This window comes from Mizuhopecten yessoensis, unplaced genomic scaffold (assembly GCF_002113885.1).
Source record: "Mizuhopecten yessoensis strain PY_sf001 unplaced genomic scaffold, ASM211388v2 scaffold10613, whole genome shotgun sequence".
Lineage (NCBI taxonomy): Eukaryota > Metazoa > Mollusca > Bivalvia > Pectinida > Pectinidae > Mizuhopecten > Mizuhopecten yessoensis.
Window position 1 is genome coordinate 416,851 of NW_018408634.1, and position 12,305 is coordinate 429,155.

The 12,305-nt window shown below is 42.5% G+C and overlaps 1 protein-coding gene across 1 annotated transcript in view; it reads left to right on the plus strand.

Annotated features, from left to right (window-relative positions):
- Positions 1 to 12,305, plus strand: part of LOC110461418 (hypoxia up-regulated protein 1-like) — a 117,466-nt gene that overhangs the window by 90,492 nt on the left and 14,669 nt on the right. The window contains exons 21-22 of the mRNA XM_021514861.1: positions 4,928 to 5,138; positions 10,701 to 10,922. Coding sequence (XP_021370536.1) covers positions 4,928 to 5,138; positions 10,701 to 10,922 — 433 coding nt within the window. The remainder of the gene's footprint in view (positions 1 to 4,927; positions 5,139 to 10,700; positions 10,923 to 12,305) is intronic.

Genomic DNA, 12,305 nt, shown 5'->3' on the forward strand with positions numbered 1-12,305 from the left:
AAAGGAGATGTCCCCTGTCCCTGTATTAAGTTGGCTAACCAGTGTCAGGAGATGTCCCTGATTCCCTGTATTAAGGTAGCTAACCAGTGTAAGGGGATGTTCCCTGTCCCTGTATTAAGGTAGCTAACCATTGTAAGGGGATGTCCCCTGTCCCTGTTTTAAGGTAGCTAACCAGTGTAGGGAAATGTCCCCGATTCCTTGTATTAAGGAAGCTAACCAGTGTAAGGGGATGTCCCCTGTCCCTGTATTAAGTTGGCTAACCAGTGTAAGCCTGTCCCTGTATTAGGGTAGCTACCTTAATACCGGGAAACGGGGACATCCCCTGACCCTATATTAAGGTAGCTACCTAGTGTAAGGGGATGTATGTCCCCTGTCCCTGAATGAAGGTAGATAACCAGTGAAAGGGGATGTCCCCTAGGGGATGTCCCCTGTACCTGTATTAAGGTAGCTACCCAGTGTAAGGGGATGTCCCCGATTCCCTGTATTAAGGTAGCTAACAAGTATAAGGGGATGTCCCCTGTCCCTGTATGAAGGTAGATAACCAGTGTAAGGGGATGTCCCCGTTTCCCTGTATTAAGGTAGCTAACCAGTGTAAGGGGATGTCCCCTGTCCCTGTATTAAGGTAGCTAACCAGTGCAAGGGGATGTCCCCTGACCCTGTATTAAGGTAGCTAACCAGTGTAAGGGGATGTCCCCTGTCGTATTAAGGTAGCTAACCAGTGTAAGGGGATGTCCCCTGTCCCTGTATTAGGGTAGCTAACCAGTGTAAGGAGATGTCCACGATCCATGTATTAAGGTATAGCTAACCAGTGTAAGGGGATATCCCCTGTCCCTGTATTAAGGTAGCTAACTAGTGTAAGGGGATGTCCCCTGTCCCTGTATTAAGGTAGCTTACCAGTGTAAGGAGATGTCCCCTGTCCCTGTATTAAGGTAGCTAACCAGTGTAAGGAGGTGTCCCCTGTCCCTGTATTAAGTTGGCTAACCTGTGTAAGGGGATGTCCCCTGTCCCTGTATTAAGGTAGCTAACCAGTGTAAGGAGATGTCCCCTGTCCCTGTATTAAGTTGGCTAACAAGTGTAAGGAGATGGCCCTGATTCCCTGTATTAAGGTAGCTAACCAGTGTAAGGGGATGTCCCCTGTCCCTGTTTTAAGGTAGCTAACCAGTGTAGGGAAATGTCCCCAATTCCTTGTATCAAGGTAGCTAACCAGTGTAAGGGGATGATCCCTGTCCCTGTATTAAGGTAGCTAACTAGTGTAAGGAGATGTCCCCGATTCCATGTATTAAGGTAGCTAACCAGTGTAAGGGGATTGTCCCCGATTCCCTGTATTAAGGTAGCTAACCAGTGTAAGGGGATGTCCCGGATTCCCTGTATTAAGGTAGCTAACTAGTATAAGGGGATGTCCCCTATTCCCTGTATTAAGGTAGCTAACAAGTATAAGGGGATGTCCCCTGTCCCTGTATGAAGGTAGATAACCAGTGTAAGGGGATGTCCCCGATTCCCTGTATTAAGGTAGCTAACCAGTGTAAGGGGATGTCCCCAGTCCCTGTGTTAAGGTAGCTTACCAGTGTAAGGAGATGTCCCCTGTCCCTGTATTAAGGTAGCTAACCAGTGATCCCTGTATTAAGGTAGCTAACCAGTGATCCCTGGATTAAGGTAGCTAACCAGTGTAAGGAGATGTCCCTGATTCCCTGTATTAAGTTGGCTAACCAGTGTTAGGTGATGTCTCGAATTCCCTGTTTTAAGGTAGCTAACCAGTGTAAGGGTATGTCCCCTGTCCCTGTTTTCAGGTAGCTAACCAGTGTAAGGAGATGTCCCTGATTCCTTGTTTTAAGGTAGCTAACCAGTGTAAGGGGAGGCCCCCTTTCCCTGTATTAAGGTAGCTAACCAATGTAAGGGGATGGTGTAAGGGGATGTCCCCAGTCCCTGTGTTAAGGTAGCTTACCAGTGTAAGGAGATGTAACCTGTCCCTGTATTAAGGTAGCTAACCAGTGTCAGGAGATGTCCCCGATCCCTGTATTAATGTCCCCTGTCCCTGTATTAAGTTAGCTAACCAGTGCAAGGGGATGTCCCCTGACCCTATATTAAGGTAGCTAACCAGTATAAGGAGATGTCCCCTGTCCCTGTATTAAAGTAGTTTACTAGTGTAAGGAGATGTCCCCTGTCCCTGTATTAAGTTGGCTAACCAGTGTAAGGTGATGTCTCGAATTCCCCGTTTTAAGGTAGCTAACCAGTGTAAGGGGATGTCCCCTGTCCTTGTATAAAGGTAGCTAACCAGTATCAGGAGATGTCCCCTGTCCCTGTATTAAAGTAGTTAACTAGTGGAAGGAGATGTCCCTTGTCCCTGTATTAAGGTAGCTAACCAGGATAAGGGGATGTCCCCTGTCCTTGTATTAAGGTAGCTAACCAGTATAAGGAGATGTCCCCGTTCCCTGTATTAAAGTAGTTAACTAGTGTAAGGAGATGTCCCTTGTACCTGTATTAAGGTAGCTAACCAGTGTAAGGAGTTGTCCCCGATCCCTGTATTAAGGTAGCTAACCAGTGTAAGGGGATGTCCCTGATTCCCTGTATTAAGTTGGCTAACCAGTGTAAGGGGATTCTCAAATTCCCATTTTAAGGTAGCTAACCAGTGTAAGGAGATGTCCCTTGTCCCTGTATTAAGGTAGCTAACCAGTGTAAGGAGATGTCCCCTGTCCCTGTATTAAGGTAGCTAACCAGTGTATGGAGATGTCCCCTGTCCCTGTATTATGGTAGCTAACCAGTGTAAGGGGATGTTCCCTGTCCCTGTATTAAGGTAGCTAACCACTGTAAGGGGATGTCCCCTGTCCCTGTTTTAAGGTAGCTAACCAGTGTAAGGAGATGTCCCCGATTCCTTGTATTAAGGTAGCTAACCAGTGTTAGGGGATGTCCCCTGTCCCTGTATTAAGGTAGCTAACTATTGTAAGTGGATTTTCCCTGTATTTTGGTAGCTAACTAGTATAACGGGATGTCCCCGATTCCCTGTATTAAGGTAGCCAACCAGTGTAATGGGATGTCCCTGATTCCCTGTATTAAGGTAGCTAACCAGTGTAAGGAGATGTCCCTTGTCCCGGTATTAAGATAGCTAACCAGTGTAAGGAGATGTCCCCTGTCCCTGTATTAAGGTAGCTAACCAGTGTAAGGGGATGTCCCCTGTCCCTGTATTAAGGTAGCTAATCAGTGTAATGGGATTTCCCCGATTCCTGTATTAAGGTAGCTAACCAGTGTAAGGGGATGTCCCTGATTCCCTGTATTAAGGTAGCTAACCAGTGTAATGAGATGTCCCCGATCCCTGTATTAAGGTAGCTAACCAGTACTAACAAGTATAAGGGGATGTCCCCTGTCCCTGTATTAATGTAGCTAATCAGTGTAATGGGATTTCCCCGATTCCTGAATTAAGGTAGCTAACCAGTGTAAGGGGATGTCCCGTGTAAGGAGATGTCCCCTGTCCCTGTGTTAAGGTAGCTAACCAGTGTAAGGGGATGTCCCTCATTCCCTGTATTAAGGTAGCTAACTAGTATAAGGAGATGTCCCCGATCCCTGTATTAAGGTAGCCAACCAGTGTAATGGGATGTCCCTGATTCCCTGTATTAAGGTTGTTAAACAGTGTAAGGAGATGTCCCCGATCCCTGTATTAAGGTAGCCCACCAGTGTAAGGGGATGTCCCTGATTCCCTGTATTAAGGTAGCTAACTAGTATAAGGAGATGTCCCCGATCCCTGTATTAAGGTAGCCAACCAGTGTAAGGGGATGTCCCTGATTCCCTGTATTAAGGTAGCTAACCAATGTAAGGAGATGTCCCCTGTTCCTGTATTAAGGTAGCTAACCAGTGTAATGAGATGTCCCCGATCCCTGTATTAAGGTAGCTAACCAATGTAAGGGGATGTCCCCTGTCCCTGTATTAAGGTAGCTAACCAGTGTAAGGGGATGTCCCTGATTCCTTGTATTAAGGTTGTTAACCAGTGTAAGGGGATGTCCCCGATCCCTGTATTAAGGTAGCTAACTAGTATAAGGAGATGTCCCTGATCCCTGTATTAAGGTAGCCAACCAGTGTAAGGGGATGTCCCCGATTCCCTGTATTAAGGTAGCTAACCAGTGCAAGGGGATGTCCCCTGACCCTGTATTAAGGTAGCTAACCAGTGTAAGGGGATGTCCCTGCCCTGTCCCTTTATTAAGGTAGCTAACCAGTGTAAGGGGATTTCCCCGATCCCTGTATTAAGGTAGCTAACCAATGTAAGGGGATGTCCCCTGTCCCTGTATTAAGGTAGCTAACCAGTGTAAGGTGATGTCCCTGATTCCTTGTATTAAGGTTGTTAACAATTGTAAGGAGATGTCCCCGATCCCTGTATTAAGGTAGCTAACCAGTGTAAGGTGATGTACCTGATTTCTTGTATTAAGGTTGTTAACAATTGTAAGGAGATGTCCCTGATCCCTGTATTAAAGTAGCTAACCAGTGAAAGGGGCGGATAAGGGGATGTCCCCTGTCCCTGCATTAAGGTAGCTAACTAGTGTAAGGGGATTTCCCCGATCGCTGTATTAAGGTAGCTAACTAGTATAAGGAGATGTCCCTGATCCCTGTATTAAGGTAGCTAACCAGTGTAAGGGGATGTCCCCGCCCTGTCCCTGTATTAAGGTAGCTAACCAGTGTAAGGGGATTTCCCCGATCCCTGTATTAAGGTAGCTAACCAGTGTAAGGGGATGTCCCTGCCCTGTCCCTTTATTAAGGTAGCTAACCAGTGTAAGGGGATTTCCCCGATCCCTGTATTAAGGTAGATAACCAGTGTAAGGAGATGTTCCCGATCCCTGTATTAAAGTAGCTAACTAGTGTAAGGAGATGATGAGATGAGTTGAAGAAGACAGCTTTTCTATAAAGCAGAACTGTTTCTGATAGTTAATGTTTGTTATTTTACTAGATTAGCTGATCTGACAGCCAAAGATAAAGAGAAGAAACTGTTGGAGAAAGCCAAGAATGACCTTGAAGCATTTATCTTTGAAATGGGCGACCGTCTGTCTCGGCCAATGTATGAAAAGTGTTCAACAGAGATGGAGAGAGAGGAGTACAGTAAAGTTCTCTCTGAATCATCAGACTGGATGTACGAGCAGGATGATGATGCCAAGAAAGAAGTAGTTATCTCCCTTTGCTATGTCACCAATTAAGCCTTTTAAATGTTTATATGTAAAGACTTGAGGATAAAACCTGACTGACTTATAAAACATGTAAATTTTTCAACAGTATTTAACAGTTTTGTCCTTTTACACACATTTTTTGGGCAATTTTTTTAATATAGCTTTACATTGATTGCATCAGAATAGCAAAGTTATCCAGAAGTAGGAAAACCAAGTTACATACAGCAGGGAGCCTTGACTTTAGGTCAATTGATTAACATATAGATAGGGATCTTCCTCAAATTTGATATGAATGTTCCCTTTAGTCTGTAGTTGTGCAAGTTTACTTTTGAGACTGATCAGCCAAAAGCCAGCCATCTTGGATTTTGACCGTTAATGTTCGTTATCACTATTTCCCAGGAAGTTCTGGAGGGATCTTTCTCAAATTTAATATGTAGGTTGCCCTTGGTCTGTAGTTGTGCATGTTCACTTTGGAAAGTGACCATAAAAACAAGATGGCCACAGGAAGTTTCTGATATTGTAATGATTGGATCTATTTCTCTAGCATTTAAATAACTGTACAAGAAAATACATGAAACAGTGCATTTACTGTTTACATGACTTGATCAAACAGATAAGAGAAAAGAAGAAAAAAGATCAAACTGACATAAACCAATGAAGATGGTACAATGGTGGGTACCAAGATCCCTCTGGGATCTCTTGTTTTAGGGGTAGGGGGCTAATTTCAAGAATTTACAAAAATCACCAAACATAATTTTAGGTTTTTAGCTCACCTGGCCCAAAGGGCCAAGTGAGCTTATGGCATTGTGCATTGTCCGTCTGTCCATTCGTCATCCGGTGTCTGCCCGGCGTCAACTTTTTACTTTTTTAAAAACTTCTTCTCAGTAACCAAAATGCCTTGGGTGATGATATTTGGCCAGAAGCATGCTGGGATGAAGGGCTACCAAGTTTGTTCAAATAATGGCCTTAATCCATTTTCAAGGTCACAGGGGTCAAATAGGTTTAAAACCTTTAAAACAACTTCTTCTGAATAACCAAGGGGCCTAGGGTGATGATATTTGGCCAGTAACATGCTGGGATGAAGGGCTACCAAGTTTGTTCAAATGAATGACCTTGACATGTATTCAAGGTCACAGGGGTCAAATATGTTTAAAACCTTTGAATGACTTCTTTTTAATAAGCAAAAGGTCAAATGTGATGATCTTTTGTTAGAAACATGCTGGGTTGGAGGACTATAAACTCTGTTCAACCTAATGTCCTTGTTCGACATTCAAGGTCATGGGTGTCATATGTTTAAATCTTTTAATAGGTTCTTATGGATCAAACACTGATATTCTGCCTGTAGTTGTATTTTAGTCCACTTTTAAGATTACAAGTGTGAGATTAATACCAGGTGAGCGATTCAGGCCCATTGGGCCTCTTGTTTAGCTCACCTGCCCGAAGGGCATCCGTCGTACGTCAACTTTTCCTTTAACTCTTTCCGTACTGTTGTCGTGTACATTTAATTGTCGCTAAAATCAGAACCCATCAGTTTGGAAGAAATGATTTTATTTGTGCAGAGTACACTTTTTTATTATGTGACTTAGTGTTTTCGCATTTGCCGCAAGATGTTTGAGTTTGGTGCCTCAAATGTAAACAAGATGGCGGCAACTTAATTTGATACGAACACTCGTAAATTCATCATCAGATATTTGTTGAGACTTATGGAAGTAAATTTGAGTATTCTTATATTATTCTTGATGAAATCTACTTGTATTTCGAAAAAAACTCAACGACTCCACATTCATACCCATAATCAATCCCCATTTCAAACGCTGTGTTAAATACAAGGAATCGTATCGTTTATTGCTAGACAGATGTCGATTTCTGAGTCATAATCAGCTGCCAGTTAGTCATTATGCTGCGAAAATGAATAAGTGTTTGTCTATGAACCAGAACATGAAACAATAACAATATTTGTTCACGGTAACCTGTTTAATTCTTGCAGCAGTTACACCTAGTCTAAAAAGTACATTAATAATCCGCCATTTTGTTATATGCGCGGGGGCGAGTCTAGTAAGGACATCCGGTACGGAATCCGGACCGGAGTTGCGGTACGGAAAGAGTTAATACACTACTAAGTCCTGAACGGCTTAGTGGATTTTAACTAAATTTGGTCTGGAGCATCCTTGGGCCAAGGGAACTTAATTTTGTATAAACAGTGAGTGTGGCTCCCCACTTGGGGTCAGAGGGGTGGGGCCAAATAGGGGAAATGAGGTAAAACCTTTAAAATCCTTCTTCTACCGTAGGAATTAAGGGATTTCATTCTAATTAAGACTGGAGCATCCTTTGGCCAAGGGCTCTCAATTTTGTATAAACAGTTGGTGTGGCCCCCCTGGGGGCAGAGGAACGGGGCCCAATAGGGGAAGTAGAGGTAAAACCTTTAAAATCTTTCTTCTATGGTAGGGATTAAGGGATTTTATCCTAATTAAGACTGGGGCATCCTTTGGCCAAGGGGTCTCCTAATTTAGCCCCAGGGGCATTCTTGGGCCAAGGGGGCTCACATTTGTATAAATAGTGGATGTGCCCCCCCCCCCCCTCTGGGGGCAAAGAAGCAGGGCCAAATAGGGCAAATGAGGTAAAACCTTTAAAATCCTTCTACTACCATAGGGATTAAGGGATTTTTTCCTTATTTAGTCTGAAGCATCCTGGGGCCAAGGGGACTCAATTTTGTAGACACGGTGGGCGTGGCCTCCCCTGGGGACAGAGGAGTGAGGCGCAATAGGGGAAATGGAGGTAAAACCTTTAAAATCCTCCTACTACCATAGGAATTATATTTACCCGGTAAGGGATTTCATCCCAATTTGGTCTGGAGCATTCTTGAGTAGAAGGGACTCAATTTTGTATGAACAGTGAGTGTGCCCCCCCCCCCCCCCCCCCCCCAACCTCTCCCTGGGGGCAGAGGGATGGGGCCCAATAGAGAAAACATAGAAAATTCTTCAAAATCTTTCTTTTGTGGGAATGACAGGATTTTGTCCAAATTTGGTATGAAGCACCCTTGGGTGAATTTGAACCAAATTGAATAAACTGTTGGTCTGACCCCCTGGGGCCTAATAAGGGTAATTTAGCAAATTATTTTTCTTCTGTAGGAATGACAGGGATTTGTCCATATTAGGCCTGAAGCATCCTTAGGTGAAGGGGACTTAATTTTGTGTAAACAGTTTATCTGACCCCCCATGGTGCATAGGGGCGGGGCCCAATAGGGGAAACATAGCAAATTCTTCAAAACCCTTCTTCTTCTGTAGGAATGACAGGATTTTGTCCAAATTTGGTATGGAGCAGAGAGGAACAATTTTTAGCTCACCTTCCCGAAGGGCAAGTGAGCTTATGTCATGGTACGGCGTCCGTCGTCCGTCCTCGTCAGTCAACTTTTCCTTTAAACAACTTCTTCTGAAGAACGAACAGGCCTAAAGTCATGATATTTGGCTGAAAGCTTTGTTGGTAGGAGCCCGACAAAGTGTGAGAACTAAAATGACAATTACCTGCTTTCAAGGTCATAGGGGTCAAATATGTCAAAAACTTCACACGACTTCTGAAGAATTTAAAAGATACACAATCTTCATATTTGGCTGATGGCTTCCTGGGATGGAGCCGAACAAAGTTTGAGAATGAAAATGACCTTGACCTACTTTCAAGGTCACAGGGGTTAAATGTGTCAAACACTTCAAACGACTTCTTCTGAAGAACTGAAAGGTATATGTCCCTGTTCATAAACAACATCAGACCACCAGCTCTGTCCCTGTTTCATAAACAACATCAGACCGCCAGCTCTGTCCCTGTTTCATAAACAACATCAGACTGCCAGCTCTGACCCTGTTCCATATACAACATCAGCTCTGTCCCTGTTTCATAAACAACATCAGATCACCAGCTCTGTTCCTGTTTCATAAACAACATCAGACAACCAGCTCTGTCCCTGTTTCATAAACAACATCAGACCACCAGCTCTGTCCCTGTTTCATAAACAACATCAGACCGCCAGCTCTGTCCCTGTTTCATAAACAACATCAGACTGCCAGCTCTGTCCTTGTTTCATATACAACATCAGACCACCAGCTCTGTCCCTGTTTCATAAACAACATCAGACTGCCAGCTCTGTCCTTGTCTCATATACAACATCAGACCACCAGCTCTGTTCCTGTTTCATAAACAACATCAGATTGCCAGCTCTGTTCCTTTTTCATAAACCACATCAGACCAACGGCTCTGTCACTGTTTCATAAACAACATCAGATCGCCAGCTCTGTTCCTGTTTCATAAACAACATCAGACAACCAGCTCTGTCCCTGTTTCATAAACAACATCAGATCGCCAGCTCTGTCCCTGTTTCAAAACAGAATTGCATAACTCTTTTTTTCTGGCCCGAAGGGCCAGGTGAGGTTATGCTGTGGCGCAGTGTCCGTTGTCCATTCGTCTGGCCTCCGGCATCAATTTTAAACTTTAAACAACTTCTTCTTAATAACCACAAGGCCTCGGGTGATGATATTTAGCCAGAAGCAAACTGGGATGAAGGACTACCAAGTTTGTTCAAATGAATGACCTTGACCCATTTTCAAGGTCACAGGGGTCAAATATGTTAAAAAGTTTAAAGACTTCTGAATAACTAAAAGGACCAGGAAGGTGATATTTAATCAGTAGCATGCTGGGATGAAGGGCTACCAAGTTTGTTAAAATAAATGACCTTCACTTATATTCAAGGTCAAAGGAGTCAAATATGTTTTAAATCTTTAAACGACTTCTTCTGAATAACCAAAAGGCTTTGAATGTTGATATTTGGCCAGAGGCATGTTAGGATGAAGGGCTACCAAGTTTGTTCAAATGAATGACCTTGACTTATGTTCAAGGTCAAAGGGGTCAAGTATGTTTAAAATCTTTAAATGACTTCTACTGAATTACCAAAAGGCACATGATAATGATATATGGCTTGAACATGATTGGATAAAGGGCTACCAATTTTGTTAAAATCAATTATCTTGACCTATACTTAAGGTCACAGGGGTCAAATATGTTTAAAATCTTTAAATTACTTCTTCCAAAAATCCAAGAGGCCTTGGGTTTTTCTTTTTGGCCAGTAGTAATGACCTTGTTGGACTTTCAAGGTCACATGGGTCAAATGTTTTAACATCTTTTAATAGACCTAGGCTCTTTTGAATGATTTATAGTCATAAGTTTTGATATTTTGCCTATAAGTTTACTTGAGATCACTTTTAATGTTACAAGTGAGAGATTAATACCAGGTGAGCGATGCAGGCCTATTGGGCCTCTTGTTTATTTAGTTTTTTGTTCAAATATGTTGCCCAGTAAGAAATTTGGACATAAATAACTTGTGCTGAAGTAAACTGACATGGAAACATTGCAGAGGCTCACAAAATGATTGGTGAACATGCTGTTAGAATTTTTAGTGTAATATTGACTATTTGTTTAATAATGAAATTACACTGTTCCTTTCAGTCATTAGTGTTTTGATGTGTGGTTAATAGAACTAATCAATAATGAACTTGTATACCTTGTGTACTGCAGATCTATACAGAGAAGCTACGGGAACTGAAGAAGATGACCAAGGATCTAGAAATGCGTGTCAGAGAGACGAAGGAGCGGCCCGAGGCACTGAAAGCTCTTGAGTCAATGCTTAACCACTCTGTGTACTTCCTACAGACTGTCCAGAATCTGTCACAGGTGGAGGAACCCATCTTCACGGAGGTCGAGGTCACAACACTCGGAAAACTCATCAATGATACTATAGTAAGTATAGGGGCCTGTAATCAACTATCAGATTAGTGCAGGGAAATGTTTTGAGGCATTTTGTTTGTGGAGAGAGTTTTCACAGTGCAAATTATACATTGTTGAGCACATAGTAGTTATAATAACTGCAAAGTATAATTTGAAAAGTGAAATGATTGTAAGTGATTCTTGAAAATTTACTCATGTTGGCATTCTCATACTAATACAATTTCTACATTGTCTTGTTTTTATTTGCTTCACACACTGCAGTTTTGGGCCAAGATATCAGACTTAATATTTCACATCTTTCTTTCGTAGCTTAAGATACTTCTTATCTGTAAACTGTAAATTATAACCTCCCGCAATGAAGTTAGGGGGGGGGGGGGGGGGGGGGGGTATACTTGAATCAGCTTGTCTGTCTGTCCGTTTGTCCGTCCGTCTGTCTGTCTGTTCTGACACTTTTTAGCTCACCTGCCCGAATGGCAAGTGAGCTTATGCCGTACTGCGGTGTCCTTCGTCCATCCAGCGTCAACTTTTCCCATTAAAAGCCTTTATCTCCTGAATGACTGATTGGATTTTAACTAAATTTGATATGAAGCATCCTTGGGACCAGGGGCTCAATGGATTTATGAAGTATTTAATATTTTTCACTGATGAACATTTTGTTATGATATTATGAAGCAAAGTTGGTCGGAATTAAAGAACAAGTCAACTGACCAAAGATCAGGGTCACTGGGTTAATGATCAAGGTCATTTAGGTCCAAAGGTCAAAGACAAAGAGGATCTCTGACTTTGACCCTGGCTCTTGATGGAGGAGGTATATATAAGGTGAAATAAAACAAATCAAAGCTAACAAATGAGTATTGCACCGGTATTTACATTTCTGTTAGCCCAGCAAATATGGAGGTGGAAGATAACAAGACTCGCATCATAGTACATGTAAAATGTATATTTTGCTTCCTTGCGATTCTTTTTGAATTCCAAATGTCAAGCTCAGCTATATGGGCAGATTGCTTCTTGATGATTATGGGGGATATATTGCCACAAGACGGGGCCCTTACTGACCTGTCAGTGTTCTACTTTAAAATTGTGATCAAGATCATGCACTCATTAGATATCGCCATTATATGCTGTTTTACCTATTGTGTTTTGTGTTTCATGATTAGAGTTGTGTACCTTTCATATCATCAGTTATTAAGCAAAGACAGAGGGTGTGGAACTTGATCTTCTGGAAACAAGATCCTTGTAACAAAAACATATATCCATATCTGTGTAATGGAAGGGAGTCATCTATTCTGATGTCCATATCTGTGTAATGGAAGGGAGTCATCTATTCTGATGTCCATATCTGTGTAATGGAAGGGAGTATTCTATTCTGATGTCCATATCTGTGTAATGGAAGGG